Source organism: Saccopteryx leptura, chromosome 3 (genome assembly GCF_036850995.1).
Source record: "Saccopteryx leptura isolate mSacLep1 chromosome 3, mSacLep1_pri_phased_curated, whole genome shotgun sequence".
Lineage (NCBI taxonomy): Eukaryota > Metazoa > Chordata > Mammalia > Chiroptera > Emballonuridae > Saccopteryx > Saccopteryx leptura.
In genome coordinates, this window is record NC_089505.1 from 325,747,052 (window position 1) to 325,769,364 (window position 22,313).

General features: G+C 35.7%; 1 protein-coding gene and 1 non-coding gene across 2 annotated transcripts in view; one reads left to right on the plus strand and one right to left on the minus strand.

The window, feature by feature from the left end:
- LRRC69 (leucine rich repeat containing 69) overlaps positions 1-22,313 on the plus strand; it is a 122,866-nt gene that overhangs the window by 28,855 nt on the left and 71,698 nt on the right. Inside the window, exons 5-6 of the mRNA XM_066379096.1 lie at positions 9,361-9,556; positions 12,052-12,123. Of these exons, the coding sequence (XP_066235193.1) occupies positions 9,361-9,556; positions 12,052-12,123 (268 nt within the window). The remainder of the gene's footprint in view (positions 1-9,360; positions 9,557-12,051; positions 12,124-22,313) is intronic.
- LOC136402009 (U6 spliceosomal RNA) lies at positions 8,314-8,416 on the minus strand. The gene has a single exon (XR_010750918.1). It is a non-coding gene; the product is annotated as a U6 spliceosomal RNA (small nuclear RNA).

The window sequence follows — 22,313 nt, forward strand, 5'->3', positions numbered from 1 at the left end:
CAGCATGCGTGGATATGGAGCTTCTGTTCTCCTCTGCCTGGAGAGATGAGACCAGGTTGTTCTTCCCTGGAGCTCTGCGACTGTGGCATGGTAAAGAGAACCTTGGGATACACTAAGCTGTATCCAGGTAGATTCATAATAGAAGTTGGCAAAAGGGGGAAAGAGAGCTCTAAATTAGGAGTAGGTCCCAGCCTGAAATATGAGTGGGGCATTGAGGTAGGAGGGATAAAGGAAACACTATATATTAAGCAAAGCAGCAGAAAATAGGACTATCAACACCCACAACAGAGATCTTTGAGGGAAGAATAAAAAACCTGACTATTCAGGCAAAACATAGTTAAGTGGCCCTTGTGCAAATGAGATCAGTTTACCTGCTTCTTGGAAGAAATACCCTAGGCTCATCCACAGTGTCGTAGATGGGGCTGACGGCCCTGGGCCCCTTCAGCCTTCAGTGGCAAACCCCAGCATTCTGGGCAAGGTTAGGTCATAGGTGGCTGGAGCAGGGCTGGAAGAGACTGAACCCTCCCTTAGAGGAGCGAGGGGGAAGCCTACCTTCCAGTGTCCCTGTTTCCTCACAGCAGAGGCATGTAAGCCTGGCAGGCTTTAGCTCAATGGCCTTCCTTTCCACTATTGAAGCAGGACCCAGAGGGCATCCTATGAGACCCCTTTGGGGCGTTGGAGCCTTTAAGGGTGTATCCTAAAAGCTGGTAGTTCCCCTGATCTCTATTGGGCTTTTTCTGCCTTTAGGTATCTTAAAAGCCATGCTCAGAAGATCTCGCTGAGGGGTTTGAGGATCCCCATCCGCCTATATAAATCATTTCCATATATCTGGAGCTATTTGGAAAAATACAAAACAGTGTTATTAGCTGGATCTAATAAAGAAGGTAGCAGTTTGAAGGCGAAAAAGATTTGTCTCCTGTTCATCAGCATTCAAAAGAAATGTAATTTTTTTTAATTAAAAAGCATGATATGGTAGACCCGTAGGAGTTCCAGGATATGACTACCCCCTTTAAAATTTTTTTTAATTGACCTTAAAATGTTTACTGAGTACACTTTAATAATACCTTAACTTTAAAGATTGTAAGCATGACAAAATACAGTAAATGCTTTTGCTCCATATGCAGGAGCATTTTCAGTTTAGCCAGTTTAGGAAATCCAATAATAGAACAATACATACAGACAATGAGCTATAACATGCTTAGCAGCCTCTCCTGTTCTGACAGAGGTTACTATAGATCCGGAATACGTATCTACTGTAATGTGGACATACGACTGTTTGCCAAATGAAGGTATATGAGTAACATCCATCTGCCAAAGTTGTCCTGGTAGGGGTCCTTGAGGGTTAACTCCAAATGAAGGGGCAGTATAGGACTCCTTGGACCCATTGTGTTTTAATTGTAAGTGAATGTGTATCTTGTCAAATGCTTTTTTTTGCATCTACTGTTATGAGCATATAATTTTAACCTTTTATTTGGTAATGTGATGTATCACATTAAGTGATTTGCATTAGTGAAACCTTCATTGCACACCTGCAATGAACTCCACTTGGTCGTGATGTATTATCTTTTCAATCTGTTGTTATGTTTGATTTTCTACTATTTGCTTAGGATTTTTACATCTGTGCTCATTAGAGATATTGATTTGTAATTTTGTGTGTGTTGTCCTTGCCAGGTTTTGGTATCAAGATAACGTTGATCTCATAAAATGAGTTAGGAAGTATTACCTTTCATCAATTTTATGAAAGAGACAGCTTTTTTGAATGGTAGAATTTCTTATAAAGGATATTTGTTTTGGTCTTGTACTTTTTTACTTTTGGAAAGTTTTTGATAATTTTTTTCAATGTTCTTATAACTGATTAATCTGTTTAGATTTTTTAGTACTTTATGATTCAGACTAGAAAGGTTATATATTTTGAAGAACTTGTTCATTTTTTTCAGGTCATTGAATTTTGTGATATATAATCATTTTTTACTTTTAATTTTTTATTTTGAAATTAAATTGAATAAGGTAATTTTGATCAATAAGAGTACGTAGGTTTCAGGTGAACATCTCTGTAGCATTTGAACTGTTGATTGTGTTGTGTGCTCATCCCTGGTCGTCAAATCATTTTCAGTCACTGTTTATTTGTCCCTCTTTACTTCCCTTCTCCCACTCTCTCCCCCAGGTAACCACTTCATTTTTATCCATGTCAACAAGTCTCAGTTTTATATCCCACCTATGTAGGATATGTATTGGTCACTCTTTATTCTCCCCTCCCCCTGATAACCATATCAGTCTTTTATAGTATTCTTCTATAGTTCTTTGTATTCCTGTAGTGTTCACTGCAACTTCTATTTCATTTCTAATTTTGTTTATTTCAGAATTGTCTTTTATTTTTAGTGGATGTAGCCAGATTCTTACCCATTCTATTATTCTTTTCAAATAACCAGCTTTATATTTTTTTACCTTATATTTTCTATTGTCTTTTGATTTTTTTTTTTGTTTGTTTAATTCTGCTGTAATTATTATATATTATTTTCTACTGATTTTGAGTTTTGTTTGTTTTACTTTTTCTGGTTCTCTAAGTAGAAATGTTAAGTTTGAGATGTTTTATTTTATGCTGTAAGCTTGTAATATTAACTTTCCTCTTATTGCTTGCTGCTTTTGCTGTATTCCATATATTTTGATAGGCCATATTGTCATTCTCATTTGTCTCTATCCTTTTGTTTTCATTTAGTGAGAGGAGGGAAGCAGAAACATACTCCACCCCACCTGGGATCCACTAGAGGGCAATGCTCTGCCCATTTGGGGCCCTTGCTCTGTTGCAACCTGGAGCCATTTTTTAGCACCTGAGGCAGAGGCCATGGATCCATCTTCAGCCCCCGGGACCAACTTGCTCTAATTGAGCCTTGACTGCAGGAGGGAAGGAGAAGAGAGAGGGAGAGAAGCAAGAGGAGGAGGGGTGGAGAAGCAGATGGACGCTTCTGTGTTCCCTGACTGGGAGTCGAACCCAGGACAACTACATCCACAAGCCAGGCCGATGCTCTACCACTGAACCAACAGGCCAGGGCCTCTATGAATCTTTTGATTAGTTATTTTCTTTGATTCAATCATTGTTTAGTAGCATGTTGTTTATCTCCACATATATGTACTTTTTCTTGCTTTCTTTTTGCAGTTAATTTCCAATGTCAAAGCATTGTGGAGGGAGAAAATGTTTGGTATGATTTCAGTCTTCTTAAATTTGTTATGGCTCATTTTGTGTTTCAACATACTGTCTATCCTTGAGCATATTCTGTGGATACTAGAGAAAAATGTATAATCTGTTTTTCTGGAATAAAGAGCTTTGTAAATATTGACTATTTTCATTTGGTCTAATGTGTCATTTTAGATCTTTATGTCCTTATTGATTTTATGTTTTGATGCTCTACCCATAGCTGTTATTGTGGTATTTTAGTCTCCTACTATTATTGTATTTTTTTCAGTTTCTACCTTTAGTTCTTCAGCAGTTGCTTTATGTATTTCAGGGTTCTCAGGTTGGGAGAATATATAGTAATAAGTATTAATGTCTTCTTGATATAGAAGGGTTGGCAAAAGTAGGTTAACAGTGTTCATGTAGAAAAAGACATGCAGGTTATTATTATTACTAATAAGTAAGTGATAATATAAGACTAAACTCACTACTATAAACCTACTTTTGCCCACCCCTGTATTTTCTTCTTTATCATTGTAAATGTCCATCATTTTCTTCTGTTAACTTTTTGATCTTTAAATCTATTTTGTCAGATATAATATGGGCATATGCTTTCTTTTTGAATGTCATTTGCTTGGAGAATATTTTTCATTCTTTCACTCTGAACAGGGGTCCCCAAACTTTTTACACAGGGGGCCAGTTCACTGTCCCTCAGACCGTTGGAGGGCCGGAATATAAAAAAAACTATGAACAAATCCCTATGCACACTGCACATATCTTATTTTAAAGTAAAAAAACAAAACGGGAACAAATACAATATTTAAAATAAAGAACAAATAAATTTAAATCAACAAAATGACTAGTATTTTAATGGGAACTATGCTCCTCTCACTGACCATCAATGAAAGAGGTGCCCCTTCCGGAAGTGCGGCGGGGGCCGGATAAATGGCCTTAGGGGGCCGCATGCGGCCCGTGGGCTGCAGTTTGGGGACCCCTGACTTTGAATCTATGATTTGTGCTTGCAGCTGAGATGTGTTTGCTCAGGGTAACATACTATACTTGGACTTTGTTTTTTTTGTAAAGAAATAGTTTCTTTCCCTGACTTTGAATCTATGATTTGTGCTTGCAGCTGAGATGTGTTTGCTCAGGGTAACATACTATACTTGGACTTTGTTTTTTTTGTAAAGAAATAGTTTTAAGGGCTTAGAGATGCATTTGCTTTATTTATTTAGCAAGAGAGACAGAGAGAGGAGGGATAGATAGGGACAGACAGGAAGGGAGAGAGATAAGAAGAATCAATTCTTCAGCACCTTAGTTGTTTATTGATTGCTTTCTCATATGTGCTCTGACCTGGGGCTCCAGCTGAGCCAGTGACCCCTTGCTCAAGCCAGTGACCTTGGGGGTCATGAATCCCATGCTCAAGTGACCCAGTCCTCAAGCTAGTGAGCCCGTGCTCAAGCCAGCAACCCAGGGGTTTTGAACCTGGGTCCTCAGCATCCCAGGTCAACATTCTATCCACTGCAGCACTGCTTGGTCAGGCACTTGGGCTTTGTATTTGATCCAACTAACTCCTCTATGCCTTTTAATAGTGGAGTTCAGCGCATTTACATTTAGAGTGTTTATTGATAGATGAAGATTTCTTATAGCTATATTATCTTTTGTTTTCTGGTAGATCTGTGCTCCCATTGTTTCTTTTTTCTTGTGTTTCTTTTTGTTATTTTAGTTTGGTAATATTCTATGATTTTTCCCTCTTTTCTCTATTTTATGTTATGTGTCTCAGTTCTAGATTTTATTTTGTGGTTCCCACTTGGTTTATGTAAAAGAAAGTTTCATATATACAGTAGTCTTTTTTCTTCTGCTTGCATTTTTTTCCATTCTCCTGTACAAGTTCAATAATTTTTCCCTTCCTTTTTATGTTTATATTGTCACAAATTATCCCTTTTTATGCTGTGAGTTCATTTCCAACTTGTAGTAGCTATTTTCTTATTTAAAAAAAAATGTTTTTACCTCCTTTAACCTTTGTGTTACATTTAAGTATTTAATTAATAGCCTATTCTAAAGATGGGTTGCTATTTCCTGTCTCTCTGTGTTAGTCATGTTTGTTACTCATAGTTTTATACCCTTTTTTTTTTCTTTTTGTGTCAAGTAGAATATATTCTGTAATGCAGATCTTATGAGGGTAAATTCCCTCAGATTCTGTATGTCTGGAAAAACCTTTATTTTCCTTATCTAAGGGATAACTTTGCTGGATAAATTATTCTTGGCTGGTGATTTATCTGTTTCAATTATTTGAATATTTGATTCCAATCTTTTCTAACTTGTGGGGGTTTCTACTGAAAAATATGATGATAATCTAATGGGATTTCCTTTGTAGGCTAATGACTTCTTTTCCCTGGCTGCTTTGAGAATTCTTTCTTTGTGTTAATTTTTGACAGTTTCAATATGCTATACCTTAGAGAAGGCTTTTTTGTTGTTGTTCTTTGGATTGAGATCATTAGTTATTTTGGTGTTCTGTTAGCTTCTTGGGTTCACAGATTCAGTTCTTTCCATAGGTTAGGGAAGTTCTCATCAATTATTATTTGAATAAGATCTCTATTCATTTCTCCCTCTCCTTTCATTCTGGTATAGCCATTATTACTATATTGTTCTTTCTGATATAGTCTCATAGAGTTCTTTCATTTTTTGTTTTTACACTCAAATTTCTCCCTTTTCTCTCTGTCTCATTTCTAGATTTCTACTTTTGATATTTTTAATGCTTTTATTTATTCTGACAGAGAGAGAGAGAGAGAGAGAGAGGATGGAAGAGAGATGAGAAGCATCAATTCTTTGTTGTGGCTCCTTAGTCTCCTTAGTTGTTAATTGGTTGCTTTCTCATATGTGCCTTGACCAGGGGGCTACAGCAGAGCGAGTGACCCCTTGCTCAAGCCAGTGACCTTGGGCTCAAGCCAGTGACCTTTGGGCTCAAGCCAGCGACCATGGGGTCATGTTTATGATCCCACGCTCAAGCCAGCGACCCCGCACTCAAGCTGGTAAGGCTGTGCTCAAGCCGGATGAGACTGCACTCAAGCCGCTGACCTTGGGGTTTTGAACCTGGGTCCTCTGTGTCCCAGTCTGATGCTTTATCAGCTGTGCCACCACTTGGTCAGGCAATATTTTTAATTCCTTATTCCATCTTGTCTGTTTTATTTCCTAAGCTTGCTAGTTTATTCTTCATCTTTTTTATTGAGTGATCATCTCCAGAGTTTGTTTGGTTCTTTTTTTTAATATAGTTTTTAATCTCTTTAATAAAGTATTCCTTTTGTTTGCTGATTTTATTTTTGAATTTGTTGATTTGCCTTTCTGAGTTGTTTTGTATCTCATTGAGTTTTCCAAAACTGAAATCTTAAATATTCTGTCGCTTAAATCGCATGTCTTTGTTTGTTTTGTAGAGATTTTTTGTTTTATTTCTGAATTTCCTTGTTATCATGGTTATTCAGTGTACTTGATGGATTAATTCTCTGCCCTGGCACTTGTTGAAATGAAAGCTATGTTTTAAAATAATTTTAGTTGATAAGAGTCTTTATTTTGTTTTCCAGTAGTTAGTCTTGAGGTATTAATTTTTGTTTTCTCTTACCTCCATTGGAAGTGTTGCCTGGATATCTGTGGGACAGTGTCGCCTTAACTGTGCAAAACTTTTTGGTATTCCCCAGTAGGTGGGCAGCCCCCCACAATACTGTCATTTTAGCCTCAGGAACCACTCCTGTAGATTGGATGAAGTAGGCTATGGATCTTCTGTGTGATCCTTGTGCCACTCTCCTGTAGTCAGAAGCTGTTGGCAGGGCTGTTTCAAGTTGACTCATGTGCTTCCATTAGCATGTGCCACAAGGGGCCAGGATGGTTGGGTAGGAGGGTAGCTAGTTCCCAGAGCCCAAGGTCTGCTGTTCCTTGTGGGTTTAGCAGCAATGAGTACAATCCTCTTAGGCTGGATTTTTTTCTTTGTTTTTGTCCTTTCACCATTAGCTTGCTGCTGTGTGGGTCACAGAGGAATGAGATAGGCAGATTTCCCTTCTTTAGAATCCTTTATTCAATTCTGGCAGGTTTTGGGTGCTGCAGTTTTTTTTTTTTTTTTCATTTTTCTGAAGCTGGAAACAGGGAGAGACAGTCAGACAGACTCCCGCATGCGCCTGACCGGGATCCACCCGGCACGCCCACCAGGGGGCGATGCTCTGCCCATCCTGGGCATCGCCATGTTGCGACCAGAGCCACTCTAGTGCCTGGGGCAGAGGCCACAGAGCCATCCCCAGCGCCCGGGCCATCTTTGCTCCAATGGAGCCTTGGCTGCGGGAGGGGAAGAGAGAGACAGAGAGGGAAGGCGCGGCGGAGGGGTGGAGAAGCAAATGGGCGCTTCTCCTGTGTGCCCTGGCCGGGAATCGAACCCGGGTCCTCCGCACGCTAGGCCGACGCTCTACCGCTGAGCCAACCGGCCAGGGCCGCTGCAGTTTTTTTTGTACTGTTTTTCTGCCCCTGTCCTTGGGCCCAATTCTCAGTTTATGCCAGCTACGCAGGCCAGATTGTTGTTTCTTCCTCTCCGATCTTGTCTGCCCTGTGGGACCAGTACCTCAGCCCTTTGATGAACTATAGCTAACTATAGCCATCCAACTTGTGACTTCAAGGGGAGAGAGTTGGTGGTCCGATCATGCCATCATGTTGCTGAGATTCTTGACTAGCTCTTTAATTTTAATACTCTTCTACCTTCAGAAATTCCTTGTTAACCTGGTTCATCTTCTGTTTCTCTATTCATGGCTTCTCCAGGTGCTCTTATTTTTATTGGTGTGCATTCTGTTTTATAAAGTCTTGTTTGAGACTTAATATTAATCTTGAATTGTGCTTTTTTTTATTGTCAGATGATCAAATCTCTCAAGAACCTTTCCATTGGCTTCCTCTTTCTCTTCTCCCCCTTTTTGCTGTTGTTTTTCATGTCGATCTTACCTATTCACATGGCTTCTACTGTCATTTTACAGTCTTTCTCCTAATCCTTTTGGTCAACACCGGCTACTCCCCTAACCTAACTTCTAGTTCCCCATTTTTAACTGTCTAAAAATGTCACCTCATTCTGTTATTACTTTAAACTCAACACATTCAGCTTTGAGATCATTATATGTATTTTTCTTTCTTTACGCTTCATGAATTTGCGTGTCATCCTTATGCAGAGGTCATCCTAATCTCTGTATCAATCCAATCTTAATACATGTGCTGTGAAGTGAGCATTATATATATTAATAACTAGCTTCCCTAGCAGCTGCATCTGCATTTGAATCTTGACACTGTTATCTGCTGGATGGGTAATTTGGGCAAGGTATTCACCACCTCTTTATTCTCATTTTTGAATTAAGGTTAATAATTCCAACTGTAGAGCTGTGCTGATGATTAAGTGCACAGATATATATTTAATGTTAATTTGTTTCTGTTTCTGTTTATTCAAAATATTGATATATTCTTAGCTTACTATGCCCTCTTGTTGCCCTGATTTTACAAGTTTTCTTATTGAAGGCCAAGTTCAATGTCAGTTTTTCCAAAATGCTTGTGATATATCTTAGGTTTCATATCTGTAATTATAGACTCAAATTTCCTTAATCTTTTCCCCTCTCTCCATTGGCCTTTTCTATTCTCATTTTATGGCTCTGTATAATATCTCCTTCTAGACCATGATATATACATAAAGGCAGAATTTGTGTTTGATCCATCTTTGCATCTTTCACAGGAGCTAAGTGGTGTTCACAAATATTTAATACAAGATATATAATATATAAATAAGTATCTATATATATACCTATCCCTATATCAATGTATATGTTCATATGCATATGTACATTTTTGTATGTATATGTCCTCTTTGGTCCCCTGGCTTCCTCTTCAATGTAGCGAATGCATACACACAAAGAATAAAAATAGAACTTAATTTCTTTAAAATTTAGGTTTTTATTACATAAAATACTTTTAATGTAAGTCATCTGAATATTAAATATTTTCGAATGTTTGATTACAACAAAGATTTTTTGTGTTTACATGATTCACAGTAGTTGTGAGCACTTGACTGAAGGCTCAGATGCTACAAAAAGATGAATTGACACATGGCTTCTGATAATCAGTCTCTGTACTATACACTTTCTTATTTTTGTGACTTTCATTCATATACTTTGTTTATTTTTTAGATTAAAAAGCCTTACACATTTGAGTATAAATCATAACCAGCTAGCCAGTATTCCTAAAGAACTTTGTTTTCTTGAGCATCTTTCTGAACTTCAACTTAACTACAATCAGCTCATTTGCATTCCTGAAGAGATTAAGTTCTTGAAGATGCTCCAGAAGCTTCTTCTAGTCAGAAACAACATTGAAGTTTTGCCAGAGGTAAGCAAAACATGGAACAAAATTTTCTTTTTTGGGGGAAAAATCTCTCATTATAACACAATTGGGAGGAGTTACAGAATAGATTTAGATATCTAAGTGCAAACCATCATTTGCTTTCCTTATGATTAGTTGTAGCCAGTTCCCAAATTCTTGTGACAAAGGAGGGTTATAATTTGGATTATATCACACAGCTAAGGCTGCCAGGTTTAGTAAATACAAATACAGGATACTCAAATTTGAATTTCAAAAATACAATGAATAATTTTTCAGTATAAGAACATTCTAAATATTACATGGGACATAGTTACACTAAAATATTCATTGTTTGAAATTCACATTTATTTGAGCTTCCTATATTTTATCTAGAATCCAATATCCTGTACAACTTATTAATATAAGTACATATTAGTTTTGGAATATGTGCTAGATATCTTTCACTTTTTTCTTCATATTCACTTTTATTCTTTCCAACCTACTCTGCATCTGGTAGACTCACCTGCATCAGCTTCACTGAGTTCCCCTTGTCCTCTGGCTTTTTCTTGGACATAGCCAAGGAAAGGCACTAGCAGCAGGTGAAAGGACAGAAGGAGATTGAATATCAGATGGTATTCTTCTGGTACCTTGCCTAATGGGGCACAATGAGTTTCCTGCTCACCTTTTTGGAAAGCCACAGCTAATAGCAAGCAGGTGATCCTCAAATAGACTATTACCATCTCCCCTTGGCTCTTTAGGCCTATGGTAGTAAAAAACTTCCTGTTGTTAATAGCTTTTGGAAACTTTGTGGGTTTTAGGAACTACCATTTGTGCTTTAGGTTTTCCTAATTCCTGTCAAACTTTTATAAATAGTGACTACTAAACTCTCCTCTAATTTCCCAGTTTGAGAATACTGTTTCTTGACAGGAACCTGTCAATGGATTTACTTCTCTTCCTTATGCAAATTAGAATCAATTTGGCAGAAGGGAATGAATTCCATACAGTAAATTGAGAGATAAAAAATCAGACTAATTCTTGTTCTTTCATTTTTCTTTCAATGGAACATTGTCTTTAAAAATTCTGGGCATACAATAATGTGATTTGTGAAAATATACCAAGAAGTAGGCTATAAATAAGTATAGTTCAAAACTGTAATTCTTAAATTCTTTAAAAATTCTAATTTTTATAAACAAGTAAAAAATATCTCTAAATTGCAGGAAAAAAATCTATTAAAGTATAACTCCTTTATTTGAGGGAAAAACTCTACCAGCAGCAGTATGATTGTCATCATGAAGCATTATATTATTTAGAGTTTATAACAACTTTATGATGTAGGTCTTCTTATTATACCCACTTTAGAATAAGAAAGAAAGATGATGTGACTTGTACACTATTTGCAGAGGTCAGAGAAGGGACTCAAATCCATATCTTTGTAACTTAAAAGTACTCTTTCTACAATTTTATAAATCCCAAGGAATTTAGATTTCAAAAATTTAAATGCTAATACATCCTATCCTGAATTATTTTGTAAGGAATGTCTATGATCATTTATATCCTGGCGCATTTAGTATGATTCAGACAATCGTTCTTTTTGGTCGCATTATAAATGATAAGGTATTACAGAAAATATTCATTTGATAATGAAATATTGTGAATCATTTACTGGTACATTATAAACTCTGTGTGTTCTTCACGTGTATATGAATGTATATGTTCATCCAGTCACAGTGGGCATGTTGATGGAGATCCCAACAGATTTTTTTCTTCAAAAAAAAAGGGTTCTTTTAGCGTAGTGCTAAGAAAAAGGGAGATAATACACAAAATCCTCAAAAATTAGATGGATCAGGGAATGTGCAGATACTCCAGTACTTTCAGCCTTTTGTATAGTGTCTTTGCACCATGAAATAAAATTTGATTTTGCATCTCATTTGCATAATTGAACAACTTTCTTTGGCTTGTCGTTTGCTTTTCTGATGTTCTTGTTTAATTAAAAAAAATGCTTTTTTTATTGCTTCATATTTATTTTGAAATATGCCCTAATTTTTATGAGCAATAGAGACAACTTTCTAAGACTACATCTGTTTTCTGTTCCTCAAAGGTTCTTTTTGTTTTGTCTTTTTGTTTTTGTCTACCCACTGCTCACTTAGTAACTTACTTAATTGATTCAACAATCATTGAAGTAGGTGCTGACATTAGCAATTTTATTTTACAAATGGAGAAGTTGAAGTACAAAGAGATTAAGAAATTTACCCAAAGTCACATAATAATGTGAGATTTGAACCTCCAATAAGTTTAACTCTTGGCCATCATGTTCTGTTGTCCTGGAGTGGTCAGAGGGAATGGAAAACTCAAAGAATTTGGAAATCCAGGGCATAGTAATCTCCTTGGGGAAGATGTTCTGAAATATTGGTCAGATAATTAGGAAAAGTGGTCAACACCATCAAGTTCAAATTTAGAAAAAATATTTATGATTTTACATATTTTACAGATTTGAAAAATATCTCTTTTGTTTTCTTACACAGGGACTTTGTGATCTCATAAACCTAAGAATCCTTGACATAGCTGGAAATATTATTCAGATATTTCCACCAGGAGTAAGTAGAGTCAACTTCTGTTATAATTGAATAATAATTTTCTTTATGCTAATGAGATTAGAAAAATATGGACAGCCAGTAAAATCTACAGTAAGTGGAACCTTGAATTATATAAGTGACTCAATGATTTTTCTTTTTTAGAATTTCAAAACCTGTTCTTTCTCATTCATTTCTTAGTGTACTATGCCTACTGAACTTGTTTGAACTAAGTGAACTCTGTTTACTGTCATAAAAATTTTAAAAATATTTGTTAAGGTTAGTGTTTTTTGTTATTAGGTACTGTTTTGGGTCACCTTAGACTTTTTGAAAATATTATTTTCCAGAGCATATATTTTTATTCCTTGTAATAAATCCAGAGGTAAAACTTTATATAATTGTTTTTAAGATATAAACAATGAAAAACATACTTTTTTTGGAGTGCTTGCATTTGGAAATAAATTTTGATTTTGCTTTATTTCAAATAGCAGAGAAGCAGTTGGTCTTGGCAAATTATAACTTTTAGGAAAGAAGTGGCAGTTTTACTTTTTATATTCTAGTGAATATTTCTACATACCAGGTAATAATTAGAAACCTGTCAATCTGGAAGATATTCAATAAATAGTTGTTAGTCCATTAATTATTTTTTCTGATTGATCAACTCCAAATTAAGATTTCAGTCTTTCTTTTTTACCCCTTAGAGCAGGCATGGCCAACATATGGCCCGTGGGCTGGATACGGCCTGCGTAATGAGTTTATGCAGCCTGTGATTAAATTTTTAATATTCTCTACTACTTTAAAATCTCAGCTACTCAGAAGTGGAAGTGTCTTTCATTATTGGAAATCGAAATATTTAAGAAAATAGTGATATGTGGAAAAAAATTCTGCGTGTTACTAATCTAGGGTTAACTTCCAATAATTGGTCCAATGGATTTGCAATACTTCTTTTATTTTTAAAAAATATTTCATTATAAAGATTTACAACTTTTGTACTCGTCTGTACTCGATATGAACTGTTTGACATTTAGTGGCGATGTGAAACCCACATTCTTTTAAGCGGAGCTTGCCAGTGTACACCCAAGGTCAAACAATTCGTTATTTTTGTGGTCAAGTGTGCTGAATCAAGTGGCATTGTAGCATAGACAATGGCTGCAGTTGATAATTGAAAATGTGTCCAGGCTGTTTGTAAAACAAGATAATTGTTTTATTTGTGATATAACCCCTTCAAGCTCATTCCATTAATTAAATATTGTTTTGATTGATTGTGATACAGTTTGGATATTTATACAGTATGTAATTATATTTTTATTAAAATATATACATATTTTTATTAAAATAATATTGTATGCTAAAATTCTTTTCACTCACTTAACATTTATTCATAAACAAATTACATAATAAAATTTTGTTTACTTAAATGAATCATTTTTGCATTTAACATTTTTTAATTTTAATATTTCGTCCAGCCCGTGAAAAAAGTTTTCTTTCTAATCTGGCCTGGGGGCAAAAACTGTTGGCCACACCTGCCTTAAAGCAATTGTTTGACACCAAAGATGTATCAGATATGAAAAATGAGTATAATGTCTATGTTTTAGAAAAAAATACAGATTTTTCTTATTGTGGTAAAATATATATAACATAAAATGTATCCTTTTAAACATTTTTAAGTGTACAGTTGTATGACAAAGTATATATATTCATGTTGTCGCACAACCATCATGACCATCTGTTTCTAGGAGTTTTTCATCTTCTCCAACTAAAACTATTCCCATTATTCACTCTCAATTCTCACCTCTCCCCAGTGCTGGAAACCACCATTCTACCTTCTGTATCTCCAATTTGACTAGGCTAGGTACCTCATATAAGTAGATCAATACAGTACTTGTCCTTATGTGATTGGCTTATTTCATTTAGCATAATGTCTTCAAAGTTTATCTATGTTATAGCCTGTGCTAGAATTTTCATTCTTTTTAAGACTGAATAATATTTCATTGTATATATATATATATATATATATATATATATATATATATGCCACATTTTCTTTGTTTATCCATTTGTCAATGGACACTTGGATTGCATCTACCATTTGGCTATTGAGAATAATGCTGCTATGAACATGGGTATACAAATATTTGTTTGAATCCCTGTTTTTACTTCTTTGGGATATATGCCTAGTAGTAGAATTACTGGGTCATATGGAAATTGTATGTTTAATGTTTTTTAAAGACTGGCCAAGCAACTTTTTTTTCAAAAATTTACAGTTTTGAATGTTTAATAAGAATTGGATGTTGTTGATATTGACCTGGTAAATGCTACAAGATTTTATTTATCCTGAAAGTTTTAGTTCAACTCTCTCTGCCTTGTGAAGCCTTCCTTGACTTCCAAAACATCTACCTGGTTTCTGCATCTTCCATGGTACCATTGTTGTTTGTACCACATAGTGGAGTAATTCTTTTCAAGTCTGTTTTGCCATTGAACTATAAACTTTCAGAGAAGGAATACTGTTTTTCACCTGTATCCCACAGTGTTTTGAATTTCATTTTAGTAAATATTAATGTTCTTAAGCTACATTTAGTATTCACAATATTAATAGGGTTATTGATTTGCTGTTTCTTCTATAAAATGAATCTGTACTTACAATTTTGATAAAACACCACTACTTAGATTATGTTAATTTAGAGAGATTTTGACAGGACCTGAGTCAGTTTTGCCTTGGTAGCCCTTATTGTTGAAATTTCTGTGAAAACTTTGAAATGAAATATTCTGTGAACTCATCGAGCTTTGGTTCAGCTGGTCCAAATTAATACATTTTCCACATTTGATAGATGGGACATCTAATGGGGAAAATGATGAATATAAAAAATACATGGCTGACTCTATACTGCTGTGATCAGTGAAAATAGAGTAAGTTTGTAAGTAATGGTAGTAAACTTTACAACAATCCATGATTTTTAGGAAGCAGAGTAGTATAGAAATGATGAACATGGACTTTGGGGTCATATAGATTTGAAATTCTCATTTTTAATTTACTAACTTTGTTATCTTAAACAAGATTCATAACTCCTCCAAGTGACTATTTCTTTGTCTATAAAATGAATTGTTGATACCATTATTCTCATAAAGTTGTTAAGTAATATAATGATTATAAAGCTGTCTGTACATAATGTCAAGGAATAAAAATTATTATGATACTATAGTTAAAAAATGTTTTTAATTTTGAAATTAAATTTAATGGGATGACATTGATCAACAAGAATGCATAGGATTTCAGTGAACATCTCAATAGCATTTAAGTGGTGGATTACATTGTGTGCCTACCACCCAAAGTCATATCATTTTCCATCACCATATATTTGTTGCTATTTTCTCTCCTCCCTCCACCTTCTCCCCCAGATAAACACTTCACTTTTATATATGGCCATGAATCTCAGTTTTATATACCACTTTTGTGTGAAATTATATAGTTCTTAGCTTTTTCTGATTTACTTATTTTTCTTAGTATAATGTTCTCAAGTCCATCCATGTTGTAAATGAAAATATGTCGTCATTTCTTATGGTTGAGTAGTATTCCACTGTATATATGTACCCCATCTTCTTTATCCAACCCTCTGCTGAGGGACATTTTGGTTGTTTCCATGGCTTTGCCACTGTGAATAGTACTGTGATGAATATGGGAGTCCATGTGTCAATGTTTTCAAGTTTTTTGGGGGTAGATGATACCCAATAATGGGATTGCTAGATCATATGATAAATCTATTCTTAATTTTTGAGGAACCATCATACTTTCATCCATAATGGTTTTACTAATTTACATTCCCACTAATAGTAAATGAGAGATCCTTTCTTTCCACAGCCTCTCCAACACTTGTTGTTACCTGTCTTGTTGATAATGGCTGATCTAACAGCTGTGAGATGGTACCTCAATGTAGTTTTGACTGGCACTTTCCTAATAACTATTTAAGTTGAACATATTTACACATATCTATTTACCATTTGTATGTCCTCTTGGAAGAAGGGTCTCATCAGGTCTTTTTCCTGTTTTTTAATTGGGTTGCTTGCTTGTTTGTGCTGCTGGGCTTTGTTAGTTCTTTATATATAAATATTTTGAATATTAACCCGTTATCAGAGCTGTTGTTTGCAAATATCATCTTCCATTTTGTTGGTTGTCTGTTTGTTTTGTTGTCAGTTTCTTTTGCTATGCAGAAGCTTTTTAATTTGATATAGTCCCATTCATTTATTTTTGCCTTTACTTCCCTTACCTTTGGGGTCAGATTCATAAATTGCTCTCTACAGCCAAGGTTTACAAGTTTATTGCTTATGTTTTCTTCTACATAATTTATTGTTTCAGATCTTATGTTTAGGTCTTTGATCCAATTTGAGTTGATATTTGTGCAGGAGGAAAAACTGTAGTCAAGTTTCATTCTTTTGCATGTGGCTTTCTAATTTTCTGAGCATCGTTTATTGAGAAGGTTTCTTTCTCCATTGTGTGTTTTTGGCTCTTTTGTTAAAGATGATTTGTCCATATATATGGTTTTGTTTCTGGGCTCTCAATTCTAAATGGTGAAAAAAATGAAAGCTTTATTTCTAAAATCAGGAACAAGACAATGCTGCCCACCCTCTTCATTCCTATTCAATATAGTGCTGGTAGTTTTACCCAGATCTATCAGATAGGAGAAAGAAATAAAATGCATTCATATCAGAAAAGAAGTAAATGTTTCACTTTTTGCAGATGACATGATCCTGTATATAGAAAACCCCAGGGACTCTACAGAAAGATGAATAGAAATGATAAACCAATACAGTAAGGTCACAAGATACAAAATCAATATACAGAAGTCTATTGCTTTCATATATGCTAACAATGAAACTTTGGAAAATGAATTAAAAAAAACCCTTTTACAATTCCAGCAACAACAACAAAATAATATCTGAGGATAAACTTAACAAAGAATGTAAAGGATCTATATACTGAAAACGATAAAGCATTATTAAAGGAAGTTGGAAAAGACACAATGAAATAAAAAAATATTTCATATTCATGGATTGGAAGAATTAACAAAGTTAAAATGGCCATATTACCCAAAGCAATGTACAAATTTAACGCAAACCCCATCAAAAGCCCTATGTCATTTTTTAAAGAAATGGAACAAAAAATCACCAGGTTTGTATGGAACCATAACAAAGCTTGAATAGCCAAAGCACTCCTGAGAAAAAAGAGAAAACCTGGAAGTATTACAATACTTGACTTCAAATTATAGTACTGAGCCATGATAATCAAAAACAGCATGGTATTGGCAGAAAAATAGACACACAGATCAATGGAACATAATTCTATTTTATTCTTAAATTTAATGATATGGATAAATTTGAGACCAAATGTTTAAAGAAGAGAAATGTTCAAAAGCAGTGATAAAGAATGCTTGGAAGAAAGCTAATGTTGCCAGAGTAGAGAGACAGATAGAGAAAGAAAGACAGTATATGTGTAACCACAAGGAGATGAGATAAAAGACATAGTATAGGGTCCACTCATAACTGAATTTTGTCAACTAGTGTGAAGACTTTGCATTCCATTTTGAGTGAGAGGATAGTCACTGGATGATTTTGAGCAAGAGAAGTGATGTATTCTGATTTACACTCTAAAGAGATCACACTGTTGGGGGTGGCACTTAGAGTGTAGAATAGAAACAGAGCTGCTGATTCTCAGGTAGTTCAAGTGGTATCTAAAGCAGGTATGGGATAGGGATTGTGAGGACATATTTATAAGCTTTCTTACATTAGTTGCTCTTTTTACAGTGATTTTTAATTTGAGAGGCCTGAAGAAGATGCTGGAGCCACTGTCCTGTTAGCTTTAAGGCTCAGCTTATTGAAGGCGGGGAGAGTCTTGGACTTGGGAGCCTTCAGCTGCTTCTACCTGGCCAGAGTGAGGAAAGTGTGTGTGTGTGTGTGTGTGTGTGTGTGTGTGTGTGTGTGTGTGTGTGTGTGTGTGTGTAGCCTGGATGTTCAGTTATCTCCTGTCCTCTAGGCTTCTCTTGGTCTTCTATCTGCAATTACCTTTAAGGGTCTTCTCCTTTGACAAGTATCCAGCAGATACTGAAGGATTCTGATGCTAGGTCACTTTCTGTTTCCCTTCCATTCATGCAGGGTATGTGACAGAGGGGTTTTCAGAACAGATTTTTTGGCTTTCTTATATTCAGAGGATATCATCAATCTTATTCTAAAATTCTGTTTAAATATAAAGTTATATATTTTCTTGAAGTTCCCATTGGTTATAATTGTTTTTCATGTCCTATCTTTAGAATTGTTAACTAATTCCTTTTTTGGCTGCCATTACTCCCACACTTAAAATATTACCCTCCACACAACTTGACCATTAGCTTATTTAGAAATTCCCAAATTAAGACCAACCCTGTGAGTTTTGAGATGGCCTGAAGTGGTACTTTTCATTGCCATAATTTATCAGTTCTATTTTTGAATTCATGTGAAATCTCAGCCTCCTTCTGATTTTTTTAGGTTACTTCAAAGCAGCAGAGGGCTTTTATATTACCAAACTTATACATTGTTCTTGAGGCATGAAGCTTTAAAAACCAGTTATAATAACTGACCAGATCTGAAGAAGAAGACCTGTGTAAGGAGAACTTTTTGTGCCTTGGGTTTGTGAGAAGGCAGTCACATATATATTATATAAATATAAATTATTTATTGGGTATCAGCTATGCACTAGGTATTGATTTTAGATTTTGCATTATATAGTCACTTAGGATAAAGTTCTTAAAGAGAACAAAACCTAATAGATAAAGGTAGACTTTGCATAGCATATATAAGGCCCAAGGAGGAGAGAGGTAAACACTTAATAGAGGCTGAAAAAGTTTGAAGGGACGACATTTTAGTCTTGAGGAGATAATCCAGGAATAGGGTAAGTAACTAAAAGGACACAGCTTAAGAAACAACTATGAGATGAGACCCCTGTGTGCTGCAGGTTGGCTAGTTTATAAGGGTGAAGGCAGGACTTACCAGATGTATGGTTTGAGATATCAGCTGAGGAAAGCCAAATACAGCATATTTAGGGTTTTGGATATATCTTGTGAACAAGAAGGAGCTTTGTAAAGTTTTAGACAAGGTTGTATTATGATCAGATTCTCATTTTAAAAGACCAATTTAGCAGCAAAGGTTTTCACTGAGATCAATTAGAGTAGTTTTGCAATAGTTTGTGGAAGGTGAGGGTCTTAATCCAGGCAGAGAGGTTAGTGGGTGGGGTGGGGAGTATGAAGAAATTGTGCAGAGATAGTGAGAAGGTGAGTGGGATGGAAAGAAAGGAAAAATCAGAGAAGTTTTAATCAGGTGAAATTGAAAGGAAATGATGGGAGACTTGCTGTTAGTGATGAAGAAGAGGAAAATTTGTGGAAAACATGAGTTTGAGTTTCAAATGTTAGAATTTGATGATTGTGGGACTTCCAGCTGGAGATGTCCAGTAAGCTACCAAATATTTAAGAGCATTACTCAGGAAGTTGCTTTGTAAAGGTGGTCAATACAAACAATTTAAGACCAAAGATAATTGAATCCTTAATTTTAATGAGCTTTCCCAGTCTTCACTTCAAGAAACCATCTCCACAGTAATGTCTTGATCTTAACATTATATTTGCCTGCTCTAAATTTGAATAATTAAAGTCCAGTATGTCAACCTGCCCACTGGTTCCTCTTATGTTCCAGCTCCCTATTGCTTTATGGACATATATTTTCTTTTAAATCACTGAGAATTCATATCTCTCTATTTCTTCTTTTACTTCTAGTTCATCAAAACTTTGTACCAGATGGGTATTGGATATATCAAGGGAACACATTGTAAAAAATATAATAGTTTAACCACTATTCTGTATCCCTAAAACTAATACAAAATAATCTTGAATGTAAACTATAATTGAAAAAAATAATAAAGTTTTTTAAAAAAGAAAAGTAAAACTTTGTACTGGTCTTTAAAAAATCTAGTCTAGACCCTAAAAGGCGCAATGCAAATCAATTCAACTTCAGTACACACAATGTGGCCATTTCCTTTCTGACATATCTGTTCTCCAGGTTTTAACATTGGATCTAGGCTGCTGCGTACTAAAGGGTACACAATATATGGACAAGGTCCACCATAGATGTGTGGATTCTAGTGGGTTCCTCAACATGTCTGTATAAGTTTTTGCTTGTCCCTGAACAGATTCCTCTTCTAAAACCTAGAGCATATTTAAATTTTCATTATCTTCCTTCAGGCCTTCTTCTACATCAGCCATCCAATCACCACCTTCAAACTTATCTATTCCCACATTTACACCTCCTTTCTCCAGATCACAGAGGATAAGATAATTCAAATATGTTAATATTCAAAAAGAATATCTTTACCTTATCATTACTTTCAATTATTCCTTCATTCTCTTCTACATTAATCTCTGTGTTGACACTTACCTTCTACATGTTTAAGTCTTTTTTTTTTATAGGGACAGAGAGAGGGATAGATAGTGACAGACAGACAGGAACAGAGAGAGATGAGAAGCATCAATCATCACTTTTTGTTGCAACACCTTAGTTGTTCATTGATTGCTTTCTCATATGTGCCTTGAACACGGGTCTTCAGCAGACCGAATAACCCCTTGCTTAAACCAGCAATCTTGGGTCCAAGCTGGTGAGCTTTTTGCTCAAGCCAGATGAGCCCGTGCCCAAACTGGCGACCTTGGGGCCTCGAACCTGGGTCCTCTACATCCCAGTTTGATGCTCTATCCACTGCACCACTGCCTGGTTAGGCTAAGTCTTCTTCATCTTAAAAAATAAAAATCTTCTCTCCAGATGACATGGGGGGATGTTTACATATGCCAGTGAATGTTTATTATCTTGTGCCTCTAAACCAGGATTTTCCACTTTCAATACTATTCTGGGCCTGGTAATTCTTTGTTGTGGGGGTTGTCTGTGCATTGTTGGATGTTTAGCAGCATCCCTGGTCTTTACTAATAGATGCCTCCCCCCTTGCTCAGTTGCATTAAACACATTTGGGGGGAAGGGCAAAATTTTTCCCATTGAAATTAAACATATAATATTGATTGTTTGAGTAGGCATGTTAGAAAAGACTCTGTAAAGTTGAAACATTTTATTGGTAGGAGAGGATGTAACTGATTACACTACCAGAGTGACAACTATAGCAGATAATATCATTCTATTAAGAAAAGGAAACCCAGTAGTACATGTAGAGAGGAGGTATGAAAAAATGTTGCTCAGGGGAATATTCAGAGTGAACATTGAGAGATTGTGTGGCTTCAGGTTATTGAAACTTACCTGCTGTAAATTTATTTATTTATTATTAAGATAAATTATTTCTGATACATTATATGTAATAAATTAGCAAGCTGGATGTAAAGCCAGTATACACGGCCACCATTACAGCCACCTGGCCAGTGCAGGTTCGCATTTGATTTGAACAGACGGTAATGAAACAACACAGCCAAGAACTGATGGGCCATTAGCTTTAATCCTAGCTTCCCTTTTCATTCAGGGCTCCCAAAGCCACTGACTTATCTGAGTTTCCTAGAATCAAAGGTTTCTACCTCACCAGCCTTATTCACCTTTGTTCCCCATCTCCTTTTCTCTGCAGAAACTCTACACAAACTGGCTTCTCCTTCAGCATTCTGCCATCTTGGATGCTCCTCCTCTCCTCCACGTGGCCTTTCTCTGCTCTACTACAGCATGGGCTTCTCTGCACTATTTTATAGTGTAGAAATCAAAACCTTCAATCCAATATACAAACAAGGAAGTCTCCTCTTAGGGTGGGAAAGGCTTAGTCTTAAAACTAAGCCTTAGGGTATAACCTGCCTGCTTGCAGCCTGTCCCCCACTCCCAATGCAAACTATAAGTGAGCAAACCTATATATCATATTTCCAAACTTATTTGACCAATACTAGACAATGCATTACCCTATTTAATAGAAGAATAATGACAGGATTTGAAGGAAGAAAGACATGACCCCTAAAGACAGCGGTTTTCAACCTGTGGGTCACAACCCCGGCGGGGGGCCGCGACCCACAGATTGAGAACCGCTGCCTAAAGAGAAATGTAGGACTTTGAATCATGGGCTTATTTGAATTGAGGTTCCTAATATGTTAATGATATTGTATAATAAGTATGTATTTTCCGATGGCTTTAGGCGACCCCTGTGTTTTGGTCATTCGACCCCCGCCGGGGTC